This window comes from Pleurodeles waltl, chromosome 7, assembly GCF_031143425.1.
Source record: "Pleurodeles waltl isolate 20211129_DDA chromosome 7, aPleWal1.hap1.20221129, whole genome shotgun sequence".
Classification (NCBI taxonomy): domain Eukaryota; kingdom Metazoa; phylum Chordata; class Amphibia; order Caudata; family Salamandridae; genus Pleurodeles; species Pleurodeles waltl.
In genome coordinates, this window is record NC_090446.1 from 50,813,590 (window position 1) to 50,837,387 (window position 23,798).

The following is a 23,798-nucleotide window of genomic DNA, read 5'->3' on the forward strand; positions in this document are numbered from 1 at the left end:
TGCTATATAAATATGCCGGAGTATTTGTCATTTTGTAGATACTTATTAGTACTGTAATTATCTAAATTATGCGCCTTGGTTTAGAAAGAGAATTACAATGTAATGATATTAGGATATTTTAACTTGTACTTCTTAGCACTTAATAAGTTATGAAGACTATTGACCACTTAATGGCCTTGGGTTGTGCAATAACTGAATGAATTACGAGGATAATTGATATTGCTCTATTATAACTGATTAGGTTTCACCACTAAGAATATTTTTTCCCTCTCTGGGCACTAATGCGAACTGGGTATGAGCACAATCTTTCCCTCCTCATTATTACTGACTAGATAGGATTGTATTAATAATACTTATGTGAAAAATGCTTTAGCTCTTCATTACTTTGGAAACCATGCACACATATAATCTTTGAATGATGTACTATTTTCATATAGTGGGGTCAGAACGTATTTGGAAATTGCAAAAGAAAAACATTGTGGAAATGTATCACATTTATGTATGGTGTAGATTGGTGTAAGACGATTCATGCTGGTCTGAATGTGTTGTAACTTGAAAAGAAAGGAAATCTTCCAATGAAGAATGTCACTGATTATATTTTAATGCATGAGATGTGACCTACCACTATAGAGTTTCTAATTACAATTGTGTCGAAAAGTGGTGGCTAAAATGAGTCACAATGTTGATAAGATAATGCTCTGGTGTTTGATGGGCCAAGGACAACAAGGAAAGACTCTGTTAATAGGTAATGGTCACCATGATAGCACCAGAGACCCAGTTGAAGGTGTTCACCTAAAATGTGTCAGCCGTGTTATTCTTTCTTTGATTTATTTGCATCCCTGTTTGTTGACTGTTAACAAATATGGGAGGCTTACAATAAATCCCATAGTTGGATCAATATGGATTAACATGAATCGAATATTGTAAACACTCTGGGGGTTATTCTAACTTTGGAGGAGTGTTAATCCGTCCCAAAAGTGACGGTAAAGTGACAGATATACCACCAGCCGTATTACGAGTTCCATAGGATATAATGGACTCGTAATACGGCTGGTGGTAAATCCGTCACTTTTCCGTCACTTTTGGGACGGATTAACACCTCCTCCAAAGTTAGAATAACCCCCTCTGTGCTCTTATATGTACTTACATACAGATATATGTAGAAATGTATTAGATAAAGCACATTTAATTTAAGTAACAGATACAAATATTTAATAACTAATTTAAATGACATTATTTATATAATATATCTTCTCTTTATAATATAATTTAAATTAAGATATTATACTTAAATTATAAAACAATGCTTTGATGTTTCTTAAAATATAAAGTTATATGAAAAATTATCTGGTGATGCAAGTCAGTAGTTTGGGACCTATCAAAATGTACTTTGTGTGAAACAGTCCATAATATACCCACTGAAGAAGTGCCTGCCCCGAAAAGCATTGAGGCTCAAAGGCTTTGAAGCGTTGAATATAAAAAAACACCAACAATGATCAAAGATGAACAGAATAAATGGAAAATTCTAAATTAATTCACATATGGGTTAACATGAATCAAATACTGTAAACACCTAAGACTCTATGATTGCACAGTGCTTTGGGAGTGATTAACCATGCTGAATGAATATTTTCTAACTAATTCTTTTGTCTTATTAAGGCACCTCATTACATATATTGGAATCTTTATTCCAGTGTACCTCCAATTTTTGAATGTGGTGATTCAAACAATTTCTGTTGTGTTGTTTGACTTTAGTTTGTTCAGCTATTCACAGGTTGTTAGCATTAATGATGGGCAGTAACACACATACACTGACAGTGATGATTCACATTATGTCATTAAAACCTCCGAAATATTCTTATTCTACATTAGTTTCTATGTTAAATAAGAGAGAATGTGAGCCTAAAAGTCATTTTAACAGAAGCATTTCTACCTAGCTCTGTGCCATCAATGTCAACCCAGTATCAATGATTTCGTACCAGCCCTAGCTTGTCTTTTATGGCTTATATTTTGCTTGCTCTATCATAGCTATATAATTGAAGACATGCTAACGTACTTGCCAGGTCACTAAAACCTCGCCTAGCACCACCACCCTAAGGGATTTTTCATGCAGTGGCAAGAAGCCTACCTGAAAACCGCAGATTGGCTATCACAGAAGCTTTAGATTTCTGGCAGAAAAAATCTGTGACATTCCTGGATTAATGTATACACACAGAATAAAACATTCCTTCTCGGGTAATGCACCCATGGTTAGGAAATTCCACCTTCCTCCTCTGTGTTCGTCTGCCTTCTCTTGTTGTTTTCACTGGTGTCACCAGCCTATACTCTCACTCTTTGGGTGATTTCTAACCTTTTAATTTATGTTTTACTGTGTACCCACACTTCAGTGTTGTGATGTGTAATATCTAATGTTCATTAAAAAATGTTTAATTGACAGTAATGTTTTCAAATGGCCGCACTCCAGTTGGGGTGCTATGTGCATCAAAACTCTTGGGCTGAAAATAAGCTATTTAGAAAATGAAATGAATAAGATCTTAGTGTTAGAAATGGGGTCTCTAGTTGGAAGTCGGTTTGCACCCTGTCCAAGTAGGGATCCTCACTCTAGTCAGGATAAGGGAGATACCCAGCTCAGAGAACCCCCTGCTCACCCCCTTGGTAGACTGGCACGAGCAGTCAGGCTTATCTCAAAAGCAATGTATGAAGCATTTGCACATAACACACAGTAACACAGCGAAAACACTACAAAGGACACCACACCAGTTTTAGAAAAATAGCCAATATGTGTCTACATAAAACAAGACCAAATACGATAAAAATCCAACATGCAGTAATAAATATATGAATTCTGCAAAAGTTACTTAAAAGCACAGTTCCTTGAAGTCGATAGCTCCACCTGGGGCTTTCACGGCGACGTGATCAACAAAAACAACAGTTCAGGCGGACTGCAGCGTCGTGGGCCAGTGATGGTGTCGGGAAGACCCGTAAACAGTACCTTGAAAATGCAAGGCATCGTGATCCTCACGATGAGATCCAGAGTGCGGCATCACTGGCGTCGCAGGCATCGGTTCCAGAGGTCGGTGCAGGGGTCGCAGGGCCCTAGGAGTCACAAGCATTGCATGTCAACACCGGCAGAATGATGAAGTCAGGAGCGCTGGTGTGGATCGTGTCGGGGCTGCGGTGCAAAGCGGGATGATGAGACGTGCAGTGCCCACAGGTCATGGTGCAGGCAGTGGCTCAGTGATGGCATCCAGCAGCATCTGTGGAACCAGGGCTGAGGTGTGAAGTGGGGCAGTGCGATGTGTGGTGTCACCAGGCCAAGGTGCAGGCAGCAGCGTCGTCATTGCTGAAGCGCTGCCATCTGTAGGCCCAAGTTGGCAGTGTGAAGTGGGCCAGGCTCCGATCGGTGCCCAGAGGTTGCGGTGCAGACAGGGACATCAGGTGACGACACTGGAGTCGCTGGTGCTGGTGTGGGTGGACTGAGGCTACGGTGCGGGACAGGACGGTGCTCCATGTACCTCATGAGCAGTGTTCACATACCACAGTACAGGCAGTCGTGTTAGTGTCAGCAGGAGCGTCGTCATTGGGGTTGCCCAGGCTGCAGTGTGAGCAAGGCAATCCCGAAGTGTGGGGCTCACAGGACACAGTGCAACCAGCAGCTCGGTGGCAGCATCAGTTGGCAGCATCAGTGAGATGAGGGTTCCAGTGTGAAGCGGGCGGTGTGGCTCCGTGTGGCGTCGGCAGGTCACGGTGCAGGGCAGCAGCGGTGTTGGCAGCGTTGCAGTGGATTTTCTTCTTGAATAGCACAAAACACACAGTTCCCAGTGCTGTAGGCTGATGAGACTAAAGTCTTTGGTATCCCCGAGACTTTCAACAGGAGGCAAGTTTTACTCCAAGCCCTTGGAGAACTTTCTGAAGCAGGATACACAGCAAAGTTTACCTTTTGCTCTCTTTTAAGGCAGATGCAGCAACTGTAGGCCAACCCAGCAAAGCAACACAGCAAAAGGGCAGTACTCCTCTTCCAGCTCTTCAGCTCTTCTTCTTGGCAGAGGTTCCTCTTGATACAGACATTCTAGCAGTCTGGGGTTTTGGGTCCACTACTTATACCCCTTTCTGCCTTTGAAGTTTCCCAACTTGAAAAATAAGTCTCTCTTGTTTACAGCATCCTGTCTTGCCCAGGCCAGGCCCAGACACACAACAGGGGGTTGGAGACAGCATTGTGTAAGGGCAGGCATAGCCCTTTCAGGTGTGGGTGACCACTCTTCCCTCCACTCTAGCCCAGATGGCTCATCAGGATATGCAGGCTACACCCCAGCACCCTCTGTGTCCCTGTCTAGAGGAGATGCACAAACAGACAAACTGTCAAACTGACCCAGACGGGGAAACCACAAACAGGCAGAGTTACAGAATGGTTTAAGCAAGAAAAATGCATACTTTCTAAAAGTGGCATTTTCAGACTAACAATCTAAAAACCAACTTCACTAAAAGATATATTTTTAAATTGTGAGTCCAGAGACCCCAAACTCCAAATTTATCTGCTCTCAAGGCGGAAACTGCACTTTAAGAATATTTAAAGGCAGCCCCCATGTTACCATATGAGAGAGATTGGCCTTGCAATAATGAAACCTGGATTTGGCAGTATTTCACTGTTTGGACATGTAAATCACATCAGTGCAAGTCCCACCTTTAACATACACTGCACCCTGTCCCTGAGGCTACCTATGGCCTAGCTTAGGGGTGCCTTACATGTATAAAAAGGGAAGGTTTAGGCCTGGCAAGCGAGTACACTTGCCAAGTCGAACTGGCAGTTTAAAACTGCACACACAGACACTGGAGTGGCAGGTCTGAGCCATGTTTACAGGGCTACTCATGTGGGTGGCACAATCAGTACTGCAGGCCCACTAGTAGCATTTTATTTACAGGCCCTGGGCATATCTAGCGCACCTTACAAGGGACTTACCAGTAATGCAAATATGCCAAACATGGATAAACCAATCAACAGTACAATTTATATAGGGAGCACTTGCACTTTAGCACTGATTAGCAAGGGTAAAGTGTGCATAGACAATAAGCCAGCAAAACAGAGTCCAGTATACAATAAAAACAGGAGGTCAGAAGGCAAAAAGATAGGGGAGACACGACAAAAGATGCAAGTCTAACAATTGGCTTCACCTGCATCATGGATAACTTACCAGTGCTGCTTGGTCCTATCGTAAATGCAGGCCAGGTATAACTGACCCCTTAGCAGTGCTACCTGCAACTGTATCACTAATGCTTTACATGCTCTGCCTGCTTCTGCATCACTGATGCCTTACAGGTTCTCTCTGCTTCTGTATCACTAATGCTTTACCTGCTCTGCCTGCTTCTGCATCACTGATGCCTTACTGGTTCTCTCTGCTTCTGTATCACTAATGCTTTACCTGCTCTGCCTATTTCAGTCTCACTGATGCCTTACTGGTTCTGTCTGAATTAGTATCAGTGATGCCTTAACGGTTCTGTCTGTTTCTACATCATTGAAGTCTTATCAGCTCTGCCTGCTCCTGTTCCACTGATACCTTGCCAGCTCTGTGCTTCTTTATCACTGATTCCTTACCAGATCGTTATTGTTCTCTATCACCGCCAGCCGGGAGCCCCTAGAGGAGCATTCTTCGTGGCTCACACTCCAGCTCTTCTCATCTAGTTTTTCTGGAAAAAAATAGCACTTCTCTCCATGCTGATGCCAGTTTAGGGGACAAGATGGTATACAGTGAGCTGCAGTTGAAAGAAGAAATTAAATGAAAGGTTAATGTGGACTTCAAATATCGACTAAAGAAGATGAATAGCATGCCCCAGTCATGAGTATCATCCTTTCATTAGTATTTCAATACGCAGACTTATCTGCTCAGTATTGAAATTTGTATCTGTTTTATGGCCCACAGAGTCGGCTACTGGAAGGTCTGATTCGGGCCTTTCATCCTTCTAAAGAGGATATCTGTATTACTGTGAAAGTGCTATTTACAGTGCTTTAAAACAAAGCACTGATAGCAAATGTTGCTTTTAAGTTGACATTTACAAAGTGAAGACAAACACCCAAAGTTTTCCTGAGGCTGGCAAAAAGAAGAGGCGAACAATATATTCCCTACAAACAAAAGGGGCGTATCATGAACCGCTGCACTGGCTCAGTGCAGGGCACAGGCGCTTGCAATGTATTACAGGCTTTAATTTATCACAATATTTATCATAATTTGTGCATGATTTTCAGACAACAGAACGTGGAACAAAAAGAGATATAGGCTGCTTACTGTGGTGCCTCTAAATCTTGGATCAACCTAAAGAAATACAGTGAAAGAAGATAAAAACTGCTGCTGAGCTGTGCGCTGCCCAAGGGCAGTGATGATTACAAGACCCAAAAGAAGCACCAATGTTCACGCTAAAGAAAGAGAAGCCATTCAATTTCACCTTTCAAAGTGTCTGCCAAAAGCATCAACTTTTATGTTCAACTTAACTTGGAGTAATATTTTTGCATACCTAAATAAAGTGCTCAACAAGTGTTAAATATGCATCCTGTCTTGATCTCATTAAATACATTGAAAAGTTCATTCAAGAAGCTCAGAAGTTCTATTAAGACATTGCCATCTCTAAAGACAATTGAGCTGCAGGTCCATATGAACTTGTATAGGCCCGCTGCTCTGAACATTTCAATGTCCTAATATACAGCCTCTGTAGCTCAGTGTTACTAGGGCTTCAGAAGGAGGGAGGGGTGAATGATGCTCTGCTCCTGTGCTGCTCAGCTCCTGGGTCTCCCTGGATTGACTGAACTGCAAAAAGCAGTGCAGCTAAGCCAGGGAGACCCAAGGGCTGGCTACAGCCCCCTTTCACAGCTCTGCCTGCGAATGTACAACAGATAACAGCAGTCATCCTGCATACAACTGTTCACTGTAGAACATCTGCAGCCAGAGCTGAGAACAAAGGCTTCAGAGCAGAGGGAGATCTTAACTCTGGTAGAGTGGGGATATCAGTTAAATATCAGTTTGCGAAGTAAGGCTTACCAACTCATCAGGGAAGAAATCCCCATGTCACAGGCAATGAACCTTGCACAAAGTTAGGATTAACCAGGAGCAGAACAATAATGGAATAGTCATCACCATTTCAATTATTTTTTTCAGTCAATGATGAGAGTTGGTGTGAGTTCAAAAGCTTTATTTATCAGTCATTTTAATTGTTCAATCTTTGTTGAACCCAGCATTGAATATCATCAATATCAATCCATAGTTAATAAAGCATAGTTATCAATCATTAACAGAATAAATGCATTAAGCATGTTCCATGAAGGAAATAATCCTTGTTCTAAATTTCATGATGGATTTGGGAAAAACGAGAAAAAAGTGTCAGTCATAACCCATAAGAAGCTCCAAACAAAGAGGTAAAGACATAAAGCTTCAGAATCAAATGCCAAATATCAGTCAATGCAGAACTTCCCATAAAAAGAGGTTCAAGAAACTCAGTTGAGTCTCAGAACAGAATAGATTTGGCAGGAAAGTGAATAGGTCTGAGGAGAAGATCCCCAGAAAGAATGTCTTGGAAAGTGTCTGGTAATGTATCTGAGCAATAGTGTAAGAGCCTACTCTAGGAACACACACTAATATAAAATAATATATCTAAACATTTGCAACGTGTTTCTTCTTCATTTCATCAGCCAATCAGCTATTAGTGTTTTCATGAGAACAGGAACATTTCGTCATCATCTTATCGCAGAAACAACAGTCCACAGACAACAATGTTTAAATGAACCATTTTTTATCAAAACTTAGTATAAATCCACGAGGGTTCTCATTATTCAGTTTGCTTAAGAAAACTTCAGTTTCATGGCGAAGTTTTTACCTCATTAAGCTAAAACATTTTACTACATTAATATATGCTGCCAAAATGTGTCTATGGGGAGGTCTAAACTAACCTCTTTTACATTAAATCATAATTTTCACATCGTGGTAGCTTGTCAAAAGTTTAATATTTCACATTCGTAACCTAGGTCAGATTTGCAGAATTTGCAGTATCAGATATTCAAGCCTATTATGTGTGAATGTCATAACCTACTGCTTTTTTACTTGAATTAAAAGACATTGCATTTTCATTTAAGGTTTACATGTTAATTCTATCCATCATTGCATTAATTTTCATTATTTTAAAAAACACTTCTGCAACCTCCTCAAGCTCTGAGAGGCCTTTGTTTTTCTAATTTGTACCTTCTGCCCTCATGGGGGGAATCTTCTAGTACCTTTCTAGCCTGCATTGCAGTTTTAAAAATCTGAGCTTTCGGCACCTTCCTGCATATAAACAATCACACCCATCAATGCATACACCCTTGCACTATGGTTCAAGGATGCCTGCGTTGGGGCTGGCAGCTAAATTTATCTCCGGTGCAGGGGGAAACACAGGGGTGTGTCATATTCCTGTAACTACTGTGCATCCCTGCGTTTCAGAACTGGTGCAGTGCGAAGCTGCTGATTTTGGTGCAGCACCGCACTGCACCAGTTTGTTGTATATCTGGCCTTTGTTCTGTTCTGTACTGTTATGCTATGTTATTTGCATTCATCCACACTATTCAATCTGGCATTGGTACTGAGCCTCGCAATCAAAAACATATATATCACTGGTTCTTTACATATTATATTTATGAATGAGTTGAACTATATGCAATCCATGATTTCACTTCAGCACGTACTGAATGAGGAAGGCATATGCAGTCAACACATCACAGTACCAGGGAAAAAACTAATCTCTCAAGCCAAACTTTAGACATTTGCAGCATGAGGCAGGCATTAAGCCCTGAAAAGATAGCACTGCATAACACATTTCTCTCTCTCTTTTGCAACAGAAAGAGGAACAGAGATTGAATGTGTTTCTGTCTGGGGCTTCAAAACATGATCTCATTCCCCAGGGTGATTGCCAGTACAATTCCAGGGGAATGCAGGCTTCAGTCCTTACCACAGCCAAGGTCTATCAACAGGAACTCTATACCCATGGGCAGTATGCCCTGGATTACACTGATGATGCAAAGTGGAGTTGATAGTACAAATAATCAGGCAGCCTGTTTTGTTTAATTTTCTGTCCTTGGTGTAACCTACTTTGGGAATTGGCCTCCAAGATCTGGCCTGGCAGGTGACTGGTTCCAATCGTGGAAGGATTATAAGAGTGGGAAAGCTGACCGTGGGCTTCTCCTTTTGTTCATATCAGAGCAAAATGGAGATCTGGTGGAGGCATCAACCCTGGGCCCACTGGATGTGATAATTGTGAGATCTGTGTGAGCAAATACAGGTTGGAGAGGATGGTATGTACCCCATCTCTAGCTAAGTACATCCAGAGGACCCTGCTAGACCACTTGTAGGTCATATAACCCTATACTATACTGTGAAGAAGATCATTTTGTGATATTTACTTTAGTTTTGAGAAGGTGAAGCTAAATAAACCTTGTTGAAAGAACAACGTGAATTTACCCGATTTATTGGTGCACTTACATTCTACTCTCTGTTTCAGGCTCATCTTCAGGTCCTCGGTCTCCCTTTGTAACCTGAAAACTGAAGCGAGAGGAGTTATAAGAGAAGGAACCATCAGAGTGGAGTGCAAAGGTGAAGGAATGGTAGAGAGAGGAAGTGGTCAGCCTTTGGATTGGTCCTGCTACACCTCAAAGAAACTGAACTTCAGAACCCTTGTGATTGACCAGCCTTCAAATCCTCCTTTGCATATTCTATGAAGCATGAATTATTCTTCTGTTTTCTCTCATTTAAAAATATCCAGACATTCATCAGAACATAAATATTTAGCTCTCCAAGCTGGGAATTTGTACAATATTGAACCATATTAGCTAGTCACAGTTTGTTTGGATGACATTGGTGTAATAGTTTTAGTGACCCTAAAACTAAATGTGCTCTAGAGGGAGGAAAGTAGGGCACCTGGAGTGAGACTGATTTTCTTTCTGCACTTTGCTGGTCTCATTAGATCCCCAGATTGTGGAGCAAATAAGAACAACAAATGACCAGGTATATAAAGGCACAAACCCAGGTGTACCACCATAAATTACAAACAAAATGATCAGTGTATGGTGCTCAGTAGAGGACAGAGAGACCACTTCAAACTCTGTATGTAAGTTGAGGCTTCTTAATCAAACATCACTGAGCCCCGAGCAATCAAAGATGCATTGATAACATCAAATGTTCATATTTTCCAAAACAAGTAAACAGGATCAACGAAAGACATATTGAGACCATAAAATGTACCCTCTAAATTTGTGTTATACATAATCATGCAGTAAGTACTAAATACCAACTAGCAACTCCAAAACATCCATTAACCTAGATAGTGTTACAAGAGTGTTCCAGCATGCCCGTAAGGTCTCCAGAGATGGAGGAACATATTACTAACTACATTTTCCAAGCAGGAATGGACGCCAAACGAAACCATGTCAGTAACTTGCAATACCAATAGTCACAACATTATGCATCATAGCCAGTGCACGCCGTAAGCTTATGGCAGTCCCAAATGTAACGGACCAGTTTAATCGTACAACTCAATGTCTAACCCTACCCACACTGTCAATAATAAAGACCAATATAATGTGACTAATAGCTTAATACCTGATTGAAAGCAATTTTGCAACTGAAATGATAACTTATTACATCCCTCGGCATGTTGGTCAACAGATACTGTTCTTTTAGTGCCAGAAAGAACACATCAAGGCTAATAATGTTAGAAACTGGAAGTGCTGACACTTCACCCCCACTTGTGCGCAGATTTAAAAGTTGAATATTGATGTATTAGGAGGGTCTGAAAAGAAAGTAACAGTTATTGCTACATAATCACAAGTAAACTTATCAAGAAATCTGTAGAAAACTGACGGTTGCAATAGTCTTTGTTTGCACATAATTGAAAAGAACAGTCTGCAAAGAAAGTTGTCGATAAATAATCGCAAGTAAGCTCAATAAGGAACTCCCAGTAAAGGAACATTGCTATATTCTCTTGTTAGCGTATGATTGACCATACATAACACATTGTTGAACATCATGGTGGACAGAGATCTACATCATTAAACCTTCTTATGTCCAGAAAAAGTATGGAATTTCATGATCAATGTTGAGAACTCGTTTGTCTGTGTGAAATTGCATGAACCAACGTGCCTCCCTCTGATGTAGTTTCAATTTCCAGTTTCCACCCTTAACATCATTCTCGACCACATGGATCCCATGAAAACTAAAACACAAGTATGCGTCCTGAACTACACATTCTCTAGCAAATGGATATTTAACATATTGTTGCTTTAAGGCTCTTAAGAGTTCAGCTATGTGTTCTCTAAGTGGCCTAATAGTGCTTCCCACATATACCTTATTACCCTTACACATAATTGAATAAATTACATACCGGGTGCCACAATCCATATGGGTATGTATTGTATGTTCACATAAGCTGTGATACATGAACTTGGTTGTTCCATCTATAACCCATCAACACTTGGTAGAGAGGCTTCATTTAAAAAATCCTTTAGTCAATCGTATTCAGCAAGGTGCTTGTCTCTCGGGTGTGGGGTAGCTAGGATTGATGATGTTCTGCAGTGTCTTCCCTTTTGATATGTAACACTTGGATGTTTAGTCAAAAATGGCTGAAGGTCTCTCTCCCTAATTAACAGATCCCAAAATTCTTGTAAGATTTTAAACATCTTATTAGGCATAGGATAAAACTAGCAAACAATGTGATCAAATTATAATGTTGTTTGTGGTTCAGTTTTCTATCCACAAGTGTACTTTTGCGGTGTCAATGATGCAGGCTCCTTTGCTTGGCTTCTTCATCACACCCTTATTATATCCATTTATTAAGAATCTTTGCTCTAAATTGCTTAATGTCTGTTTGAATGTTGCTTCCATCTCGCCCACAGCATTTCCCCATAGGGGATAGAATTGATTTGTGATTTGGGATGTTCACTTGATGTGTGTAGAAGGGTATTACCAGCAATCTTTTTCCTATACCTTTTGCTATGTAAAGAACCATCCCTGATATATAATTGTAAATCCAAGAACACACTTTTCTTTCTCATGACTATATTCATAGGTGAATGATAAATTGTATTCATTTGACTTAAGTTATTATTTTATAAAACGGTCAAGTCCCTCACAATAGCCAGTCGAAATCATAAAGCAATCATCAATGTAACATCCCCAGTAAAAAATATTATGAGCCCCAGACGTGCACTTTCTCGAGTCACCACATAAAGCGGTATGAACAAGAGGGCGTAAATCTAGAACCCATTGATATCCTACGCAACAGTTTTTACCATGTTCCATTGATTAGATAAAGATTGTTTTCTACAATTAATCGTGACATAGTAAGAAGCATTTCAGTATGTTCAGGAAGTTCAATGGGCCTTCCGTTAAACAAATGCCTTACTGCATTAATATGGTATTCATGTATAATACTACTATATAATGATAAAGTGTCCATAGTAAAAAACAACATGCCATGGTACCATGTTGCATCATGTACCAGGTTCAGAATATGCTTTACGTTATGTATGTAGGATGGTAAGTTGGAAACAAAGGAAGGTAAAATAAATCTTCAAATTCAGATATTCTCTTTGTTGGTCCACCAATGGCAGATATACTTGGTCCGCTGGGAGGAAAAGGCCCATTTTTATGTATTTTTGGTGGTGCATACAGGCATGGATATCTCGGGTGATGTGAAAACATATAGGGGGTCATTCTAACTCTGGCGGGCGGCGGAGGCCGCCCGCCAGAGTTCCCCCGACAGAACACCGCTCCGCGGTCTGAAGACCGCCGCGGTGATTCTGTGTTTCCCGCTGGGCTGGCGGGCGACAGCCAGGAGGCCGCCCGCCAGCCCAGCGGGAAACCCCTTCCCACGATGAAGCCGGCTCCGAATGGAGCTGGCGGAGTGGGAAGGTGCGACGGGTGCAGACACTGAAATTCTTTGTGGGGCCCTCTTACGGGGGCCCCTGCAGTGCCCAAGCCAGAATGGGCACTGCAGGGGCCCCCAGGGGCCCCACGACACCCCATACCGCCATCCTGTTCCTGGCGGGCGAACCGCCAGGAACAGGATGGCGGTATGGGGTGTCGGAATCCCCATGGCGGCGCAGCAAGCTGCGCCGCCATGGAGGATTCCAGAGGGCAGCGGAAAACCGGCGGGAGACCGCCGGTTTTCCTGTTCTGACCGCGGCCAAACCGCCACGGTCAGAATGCCCTGCGGGGCACCGCCAGCCTGTTGGCGGTGCTCCCGCCGACCCCGGCCCCGGCGGTCCTTGACCGCCGGGGTCGGAATGATCCCCATAGTAGTATTCATCAACATTGAGCAATACTGAATCATTCTAGTATTTCAATTTAGTGTTCCCCAATTTAGATACTTCAAACATAGGATTGTAACTAAGTTCTAGGTAACATGAGACGTTACACAGTTGACTAAGAATCTCATTGTCATATTCTTCCTTATTCATAATTACTTTGTTCCCTCCCCTTGTCTGCTTCTCTGATAACAATATATACACAGATTGTGGGCAAGTATATCACTGCATGGACCACAGAAGATAAGTGTACCAGATGGCTCCATGTTCCCTAGGTCATAGAGCTAAACTCCTGAGGTTCACTCTAACCACAGAGTACATCCTGGGAGTTGTAGTACTGATGCACTTCCTTTGAGTCAATTAAACTACACATCTTAAAATAAATATTTGTTAAACAAAGCCAAGCAGTGGATCATTACACCCTCAGTGACCCAGAGTCTTCTGCTAACCTTAATCCTAAGGCACTCTGATTTCCACCATCACCCTCTGCATTCTAGCAGCACAAAGTGCCCTCTGCTGCCAGGCTGCTGTTGAAGTTTTTCATCACCCAATAATACTGTTTCCATGGCAAGGTTAAGTGGACATCAATCCAAGGCTTACTTTAATGAGTTGAGAACCATTGGTAAAATGTCTCAGTATAGTTGACTGTAGCATATTGTTACGTGTAGCCTTTTTGGTGTTATTGAAAAAAGGTCAAAGGTATAGGGCATCAGATGCAGTAGTTCTTCTATCCCTACCGCAGAGCCTTGGTAAAACTAGATCTTGAATCACAGATGTTCTGCAATTGACAAACAAGTCTTTTCAGTAAGATTTGCCAGCAGAGGGATCCTAGTTGGTTTTAGCCTTAAAGGAGGACACGTCCATGAAGCGTAGGTTGAACAGTCAAACACCAATTGTTGAATATTTGTTCTTGAACAGGGTTGGCATGTCACTCCATGTAAGGAAGATACCATATATCCACTTCTGTGCTTTCATTTGAGTTGTGCCTGCTTAATTAATAGAATTGGCACAGCAAGTCCTGGAAACTCCACTGAACTGGATACACAATGTCCTCATAAAATGTACGGACAGATTTATGTCATGCAAAGTGGCACACATTGGTACAAAGTCTTGCTAAAGTAATTGCTTTTCAGGGCAAAGTGTTTTGCACTGGAAAGTAGTCCCTAAAGTAAAGCAAATGGTGCTTTGCACTACTTTGTATTGAGGGGGTCCCATGAGTGGTACATGGGCATTTCCACATGCTATCACCAATGGTTTTTGACACAAATCCCTGTCTACTAAAATTGATACACAGGGCTTCTGGCAAAAATATAACACCTCCTTGATTTTGGTGTTAATGAGAAGAAATATTATTTCCCCTACTTTTGCACACATTGCATGTCTGCTGCACTGACCAGCAATCACCCAAAGAACACATAGTTTTAAAGTTAGCATAAGCGTAGTATTTTGTACTGGAATGGTAAACTTCTAGTAACACTACATATGCCAGACTATGGTGCAGAGGTGTGTGTGAGATGATAAAAGTGACACTGCCTAAACACTGAAGCATGCAAATAAAAAATGCTAATATTTTGAAAAGAAAATTATGGGTGTCACCTCGAAGACAGGTGTACCTACAAGAGGCATAGTAACCCTTTGACCTGAAGATATATTGCACTTGTATGTATGTGGGTGCATGTGGGTGCCTGCATGTGTGTGTGTTGGTATGTTTTGGGTCTCTAGGATGGGTTGATAATGCATTTGTGGTGACTGAGACAGGGCTATCTAGTTCTGAACCTGATTTTACTATAACCTCTCCTTCTGCTCCTGATAATTGGTATTAAATTATTTGATCATCTTGATGATATTTCTGACAATATTTATCTATTCAGCTACAAAAATCTCCTGGATTTTCCATTATATATTTCTGAGAAATTATTCACTTACTCCAAACGCCAGATCCCACAAAAGTTAGGACTAGTAGGACCATAAGGACTGCCAGCAAGACAATAATCCATGGAGCAGGTCTGTGGAAACAGGGTCCTTGTAGGCCAGCTGCAAAATTCAATGAGGAAATATTCCATTAAGAATCCACAGGGATGCATAATTACAAACATTGTGGTTACACACTCAGCGAATAAAGATCTGGAGAACTCCAGGTACAGTCAGAGATGTTGGAAAGCTCACCGGTTTATCACACACGTATTACCACTTACCCATATCTGCCCAGTTGCCAATGAAGGCTAATTCCGCACTAGCAAATATGTCTTAAAATTATTCTATGCTCATGTATTTCACAGGTCTAAAGAAGCAATACTCAAAGCAACTGCAGGAACCATGTATTCTTCATTCGATTGACCCATGTTCTAATCTAAGCGAATGTGAACATTTTTCTCAGGATACGCAGAAAAATACATTAATATGCCAGTTGATATCTACCAAATGGTCCATCTAGATTCTACATTTCTTGGCCAACTTTGAGACCAGAAACAATACTTAGACCTTACTTCTGGGTTGGATGGTACTACTTGGGCACAAATTGGCATATATAACCTAATCAGCATTGCAAGTTGTGTGTATCACGCTTTGACTCCACAAAGTTCGACAAGTAATGCAGTCAGCCTTTGCCTGGGAAACAAATTCAAGAGCTCTCTAACACAGGGTAAATAAAATACTTATCAATGTAGTTTTGCACATTTTTGTTAGTGAGTGTTTTGGCAGTAAACTTTTTGTACTTTAAACTGCCTTCTGTGTGCATCTGTGTATTCTGTTCTGATTGTCATCTGAATAGATACCAGCCTTGTGTTAACATGGTAGAACCATAAAGGAGTTCACTAAAGCCATTTTTTCTAGATTTTCAATTGATAAAGGCACAAAAAAGTAACACAATCATTTGACCTTCTCAGCTTGTCATGTGTTGGGTATAGAACCCTGAGCTGGTTTTCTTTAGCTTTGGGCAGATATTTTATCATGTGTTTCTACTGTTTGAATGGTCCTCTACTGTGGGTTTGGGTATTACCAATATTGGAACAGTGAAGGGTGTTTTCATTGAGACACACCCATGGAGCAGTAAGTGATAGTATGATCTGCAATTACATCATTAAAATAATAATTTGCAGCTTTATGTTGCCTTTGTAGATCTGAGATCTGCATTCGATCTTGTCCCAAGAGAGAAACTTTGGGGAGTATTAAACAAAATCGGTACCCCAGGAAACTTAGTGCATTTAATTAAAAGATTACATGAAAAAACATTTGCACAAGTCAGATGGGGTAATCAGGGGGAACTCACCGACAAAATAGAGATTAGGAGAGGAGTGCGTCAGGGCTGTGTTCTTGCCCCAACGCTATTTACATTGTTTATCAATGAGGTGGTGCAAGTTGTTACCAACTGCCAAAATGATGCTCCATCCTTGAATAACCACAAAATTCCAATTTTGCTATTTGCTGATGATTCCCTCCTGATCTCCAGAACTCCTATGGGTCTCCAGGTACTTGTGGATAAGTTTAGTTCGTTTTGTGTTGACTATGGGCTTGAACTCAACCATAGCAAAACTAAACTTATGACCCTGGGCTGTGGCCCCACTAAGAGATACTCAATTTTCTATAATGGAACCCCCCTAGGTATGGTAAGCTCCATAGATTATTTGGGGGTGAGAATTAGCAACAACCTGCATTGGGGGCCCCAAATCGATAAAAGCTTAGCTCTTTTGGCACAGAGATCTGGGGCCATTTTACGCTTTCACAAGTCCACCTCTGAGAGAGTGATTACTCCAACTATTAAAATTTACCGAGCAAAGGCACAGAGCGCTGCGGTCTATGGGGCAGAAATTTGGGGGTCCTCGAACACTGGCAAGCTAGCAGTGGGGGAAAACAACTTTGTAAGGTCAACCTTGGCCTGTCCTCGCAGTACCCCACTGCTGCCAATGTTCTGGGACCTTGGCCTTCCACGCATCTCAGATGTAATTGCCCTACGACCATTGCTTTTCTGGGTCCGTGTATGGACCACCCCTGAGCTATCCACATACAAGGAGTCTATTCAAGACATTCTAGATAGACCAAATGTACTTACCATTTCCTGGTTTAACCACATCTCAAAATGGTTTCATAGATTGGGTCTTAGTGAGTTTTGGAGTCATCCAGAAAGTATAAGGAAGGATCAGAAGAATCATCTGAAAACTGTTTACTGGATACATGTCAGGGAAAACTACCTGCTGTGCTCAACACACGGCAGATTGACGTCACAATTCTTTGATTTTAAATGGTATCCATATCTGGAACCATTTATGGATACAATTCTTGATCCATTAAGTAAGAGTCTATATATTGAGTTTAGATATGGTTGTCTGCCTCTTAAATCCTATGGCAGTACGTGCAGTGCGACCCCAAGTCCTGATACTTGCCCGAGTTGCAATCAAATTTCAGAATCTATTGTACATTTTATGTTTATATGCCCTGCATATTTGATTGCGCGACGGAAGTGGTTACGATCTGTGTGCAGTAATATGGGGGTAAGACATTGTATTGTTGCCTTAAGGATCATGATGAGGGAAACTTCTCTCCCTCTATCTTGTGCGGTTAGCAAGTATATTGTAGCTGCTTGGCATATACGTACTAAATTTTTGGGGAAATAATGATGATGAGGACCAAATGTTTAAAAAAAAAAAAAAAAAAAAAAAAAGTGTTTTAGTTGCTAAATTTTAACTACACACCTAGACTGAAATAAAACCCCATGTTTAATTTAAATGTTAGGTATTAGGGGGTTAGGTGCTTTTTCTAAGGAAAATAATTTTATGTGTTTTAAGGCTGAAATATATGTTTTTATCTTATTCTTATCCTTTTTAACCTAATTTCTATTTCCTTTTTCATTCAATTGTTGGTTGTTTTGCTTTTATGGTTGAAAGTAACCGAATAAAGCTATGTGTGGAAAAAAAAAAAAAAAAAAATTGCAGTCAGCTTGCACTAGGGCAATATAGTACCTGCAGTGACAGTGTCTGAGTTATTATTTACACCAGCAGCCTTAGACTGCGACATAACAGAATGGCCAGGAGGCAGAAGGAATAGTGTTCACCTACACTACGTCGGTGATCTGCAGTGCTGCCTCTTACGTATGTGCCAAAATTTGGACTTCTCAGCTGGTTTTCAGGATCACCTTGGTGGCTGGCCCACTTATGGTGTTTGACCCTGACTCATGGTGGCAGTCCTAGCGGTCGCCCTATGGAAGGCCAATGACAGAAGACAACATGGGTGATTTCCTAAGTGCATGCTTGAGCACCGCCCTGCTTTGAGGCATTTATCTATGCTGCACTTAACGTCCTCTTTGTAGCTGGCACCATGAAGGGAACGACGCGCTGTTCATGTCAGTTCCAGGTGGTATAATAAACCAGAAGACATCAGCTAGCCCTCTTGACATGAGAACCCACCAGCCTTGCTCAGCAGAACAGTGCTCACTCGTAGTGGCTAGCATTGCAGACCTCTGGCTCTGGCACACTCAGGGCCTGATTACGACCTTGGCGGAGAGGATTACTCCATCCCAAATGTGATGGATATCCCATCTGCCGTGCTAAACGTTTCATAGGATGTAATGAAACTTGTAGTGCGGCGGGCTGGATACCCGTCACATTTGGGACAGAGTAATCCCCACGCCAAGGTCGTAATCAGGCCCTCAGACTATGAACACTTGGGGGCCACACCTACGATAGCCATGCTGCTGGTGCAGTGCCTTCCCAGGGATGGTAGCTGCCATATTAATTGTGAAAGACCACACTTTTGTAGGTATAAGACCAGAGCTCACTTCGAAGACTTACAAAGGATAGGTGTATCCACTGGTGCTTTGCAACTATCCCACCCTTTGAGCCATTTATCTTGACTGTGCCACATCTGCACCAGCCCCAAGATGGAAACTGTGGTTCAAGCGATTAGAGATGTACTTGACAGCCATAGCAATTGAAGACTGGAAGAAGCCCATGTTGCTTTACCTAGTGAATGAGAAACTCTACTACAGCTCTAAAAATGTTGCGGAGGACGGACCACCTTTCACATTTGCTACATTAAAGACATCCCATAACATCTATTTTATGCCGATGGCCAACCCTGATAACTAGTGATTTCTACTGTGACTCGCCAAATCAGAACACAATGAATGATTGGGCTCTTTTTACACACATAAACACACAGAAAAAAATATAACTCAGCAAAATGGCCAGGACACATACTCACCCAGACTAGATGGGCAAAATGAGAGCTCAGTTGATACAGGGCTGTGCATCAGAAAAATTAAATGTACAAATACTACTATACACAGGAAAATCCATGATGGACATCCTTACATTAGGACACTCCTAAGAACTCCCCAAAGTCAGGGCTACCCATATGGAAGCAGCACTGCAGAAGTCGACTAAGACATAGCCAATCAACCAAGTGTCTATGGGGATGGCAACAGGAAAAAGAGAAAGACACATGGCACAGCCACCCCGCCGGTCCTGCAGATGTTGCAACAGTCGCTCCCTACACACAGGGGAGAGCCCTGGAAGGGTGAGAAGTGTTTATTGTGCAGTAAACTGAATCACTACACCAAGATGTCTCATGTCACAAAACAACACAAGGAAGGCAGTGAGTGCATTAGAACCCACACCCAACACACCACAACATGATAACATGAATGAAGATGGGCTAGAAGGATCTCTATATATCGTTTAGACTGCAAAGCTGTTCTACACTCAGTGAGGGCCACCCTGAAATGCCAGGTGTGAGTGGAAGGGCAGACCTTATCAGCTGTTATTGATGCTGAGGTGTCTATAAACACTGTGGCACAGGAAGAGCATGAGATTGTAGAAAAAAGCCCAAATTCCGGGCAATCCAGGTGTGAAGTATTCAAATGGCAACACTGAACACCTTGTGCAAGCGAGCTTGTTTGCAGCAGGCATCAGCCATGAGGGGCACTCTACTACTTCCAAAATACATGGCATCAAAGAAGACAAAGGCATGGTGCTTTGTGGTCAGACTTAAAAAAGACTCAAACTAATAGTTTGTGCTTAACGAATTCTTGTTAGGAAAAAACTTGAGGTTGGAAGTATCCCAAACCCTGTTTTATGAAATAAGATGCTTGAAAGAGATGATATATGGATTCAAATAAACTGGTCTATCCAGCCAATAGCGCTACTTCACCACCAGTGGCCTTCAAGCTCATGTCCAAAGTGGAGAAGGAGATGAAGTTGGAGCCAGGTGACATCATTAAACAGGTGAGAGATCCCACTCTGTGAGTGCCCCCAATTGTGGTGACTCAAAAATAGAAGCAACCAGGTGTAGTAAGGATATGTGTGTATATGTGCCTCCCTAATCCAGCCATCAAGAGGGGGAGACCCTAACAGTTAATGACATCTTGAGTGAGTTCACAGGTTACTGTTGGTTTTTGAAGATGGACCTCGGGTCAGAGTTCCATCAATTCATGCCAGCTGCAGAGTTGCAATACTTAATTGTATTCTCAACTCAAGTTGGTCTCCCATGTTACAAGCACCGCACTTTGGCGTATCCAGTGGTTCAGAATTGTTTCATGATACCATGCAGCATTTTTAGGAAAAGTGGTGCTGCACTATGTGCAGCACCACTTTTCTTTGGCCCCTTAGCGCCTCTCTAATGCCACCAAGTGTGTGCCGTATTTAAAATATGGTGCTTCATAGCTGTAGTTAGGGGACTAGCGTCAGAATCACCACCTGCTAATCAGCACATATTTATGATATTTAACTGCTGACATAGTTCAGCTAATTGAGCAGTCATGGCTAAAATCTGTTTACTCCTCTGATCACAAATCCCAAACCTGGCAAAGCCAACTCAACTTTTGGGGTCAATTCATTTAGTACCTTCACATTTGATAATATGAACACATATGGTTGTGGGAGGGGTGGCCCCTCCTCTAGGACATGGAGGTATTATAACCCCCCCACAGTGAGGCACCAGTGCAAGATACATAACAATATAAGCATTAAGTCCTGCTTTCTCCGAGTTTAATGGTGTAGGCTGCTGGGGCGGGCTTACAAAGAAGAGAGGATTGGCCAATCAGGGTGATTGGCATTGCTGTCAAGTTGCATTAGCTGAAGTCTAGTGCCCATGCCTGGCTGGACAGGTTTCTGACTGTGGCCAAGCCAACATGAGCACTTCAGACCTCGAACCAGCACTTTGAAAGGGAGCAGGAGGACACAGCACACACCCTTGTTCTGTTCTGCTGTGGAGCGCTGGACTCACCTGTCCTAACCAATCCTTGCTTTGCTCTAATGCAGATTTAAGTATAAAAAGCCTAAGAGAAAAGCCTGGATTGTTTTGGCCAAAGAAGCCTTTCACCAGGGCCACGCTTTCAAGGCAACTATGGGGAGGGATGATTAAGTACTTGACCAATCACTCTGTGGCTTTATACTTTTTTATTGCATTTCTTCAACGCTGACATGATAGCATAGCTTTTTCCCTCATGGTCAACATCAGTGATGGCATTGTGTACAAGGGGGGTGGAGAATATCAGTTGCATGTGTTTGCAGGCCCATATTCAGAGCACACATTAGCCAGCTACATGCCTGTACTGAGTTAATGGCTCTGCAGAGTTCGGGGCTGACTAAAGTGCAATACCTTGACAGGACCCACGTAAGCCATGCTGAGCAAATGTACCTCAATCCGGATTGCAAACAATGAGATGCAGGTTTTTAGACCAGTGACGCATTAGTGTTGATCCCGCAGACAAGTAGATGTGTTGGTTTTCTCCATGAAACGATGGCCATGCATTGATTTCGAGTGCGAATAACCTGTCCTGAGATGCATTAGTTCTGAAGCCAATGTGCTGAGTTTCTCCATCCAGTCAAGGGGATGCATTGATCATTGCCCGCAGTTGTGGTGGTTATGCTGGTGTTCTGAAGCAGTGGTTCTGATGGAGTTGCAGGATTCCAAGTGCAATGCACTGGTTCTGTTCCCGCAACAGTGGTGACGCTTTGATTCTGCTCTAGCAGCAAAGGATGCATTGGTTCCTCTGGAGCAAGCACCTGGGTTCACTCCCATTGAACCAAGCACAGGAGCAGTGTGAAAGACTTTGATGTCCCTCAGTTTTTGAAGAATAGTAGGCTAATCAGCTATCCCTTGGACTCACTCCTGGTAAAGCGATGAAAGCCCAGTCAGAGAGAGCAGCAGGCAGTAGAAAGCACAGCAAGGGAGCAGTTTTCCAGAGCAGCAGTCCAGCAGTGTGGCAGTCCTTAGCTCTGCATTTTTCATCATGGCAAGTTGGTTTCGTGTCCTGAAGTGTACTGAGTTGGTAGGGTCAGAGGTCCAGTACTTAAACTCAGTTTTGTTCTTGAAGTGGGCGTGACTTCAAAGAAGGATCTTTGAAGTGCCCACAGATTCTTTCTTTCTGCCGCAAGGAGTATTCACCCCTTTATGTGTGTACAGAACACAGCCTATTGAGGTGTAAGGGTGAGGCTGCGCCTGGCTCCTCCCTCCCTTCTCCCAGGAAGATGCATGAAGTCACACCCAGCCTTCCTTTGTGTGGGGCTGTCGGGAGGGAATATACATAGTGAACTGTCCCCTAGCCCAGTCAGTGATTAGAGACAGGCAGCAGATACCAAATTGGCTAAGAGCAGGAAAATCTCCAACGTTCTAAAAGTGGTATTTTCAGAATGGTAACTACAAATCTAACTTTACAATTAAAGAGGATAGGATGTATCATTACCGTTCCATAGGTTCTAAACATGATAACTCTGTCTCCTGTCAATTATGAATGACATCTTATTAAATGTAAATAGCAATCTCTTATGAGGGAGAGGTAGACCTCTCTGTAGTGAAAAACAAGTTTGGGAGTTTTTCACTACTAGGACATGCAAAACTTAAAAGTGCATGCCCTTTCTTTTTAGTTACATGCTGCCCTGTCCTATGGGCTACCATGGCCCTACCTTGAGGGTGACATATGTATTAAAAGAGGAGTTGAAGGCTTGGCAAGGGGTTCTAAATGCCAAGTCGACATGGCAGTGTAAACTGCACACACATGCTCTGCAGTGGCAGGCCTCAGACATGTACAAGTACTACGTGTCTGGGTGGCACAATCAGTGCTGCAGGCTCACTATTAGTATTTTATTTAGAGGCCATGTGCACATGTAGTGCACTGTATGAGAGACTTATAGGTAAATTAAATGTGCCAATTGTGAATCTGTCAATCAAATCCTATTTTAGGGGTGAAACGCATGCAACTGAGCCCTGGTTGGCAGTGGTAAAGTACTCAGAGTGTCAATGCCAACAAAAAGAATAGCAAAAATGTGAGGCAACCATGCAAAAGGTTTGGGGGAGACCTCTCTAGGGCTGTCAAATCTAACACACACTGATTTACTGTAGTCCTCTGAAGTGTTAGGAAATTTGCTGCCAAAAACTTGCCAACCTGTTAACAAAGTCTCTACATCAATTGTTTTTAGTTTTCCTAATTAAAGCTGTTAACCTTCTTTGATCATGCTGTTGTATTGTGTAGAGGGGTGTCTATAATAGAGCC

General features: G+C 42.2%; 1 protein-coding gene across 2 annotated transcripts in view; it reads right to left on the reverse strand.

Moving 5' to 3' along the window:
* LOC138247172 (killer cell lectin-like receptor subfamily B member 1B allele A) overlaps positions 1-23,798 on the reverse strand; it is an 87,485-nt gene that overhangs the window by 20,316 nt on the left and 43,371 nt on the right. Inside the window, exons 2-4 of one of the 2 annotated variants that reach the window (XM_069201913.1) lie at positions 15,239-15,346; positions 9,492-9,551; positions 5,591-5,748 (exon numbers count right to left, since the gene is read on the reverse strand). In XM_069201913.1, the coding sequence (XP_069058014.1) occupies positions 5,591-5,748; positions 9,492-9,551; positions 15,239-15,346 (326 nt within the window). The remainder of the gene's footprint in view (positions 1-5,590; positions 5,749-9,491; positions 9,552-15,238; positions 15,347-23,798) is intronic. The other variant, XM_069201914.1, reaches the window with a different exon arrangement.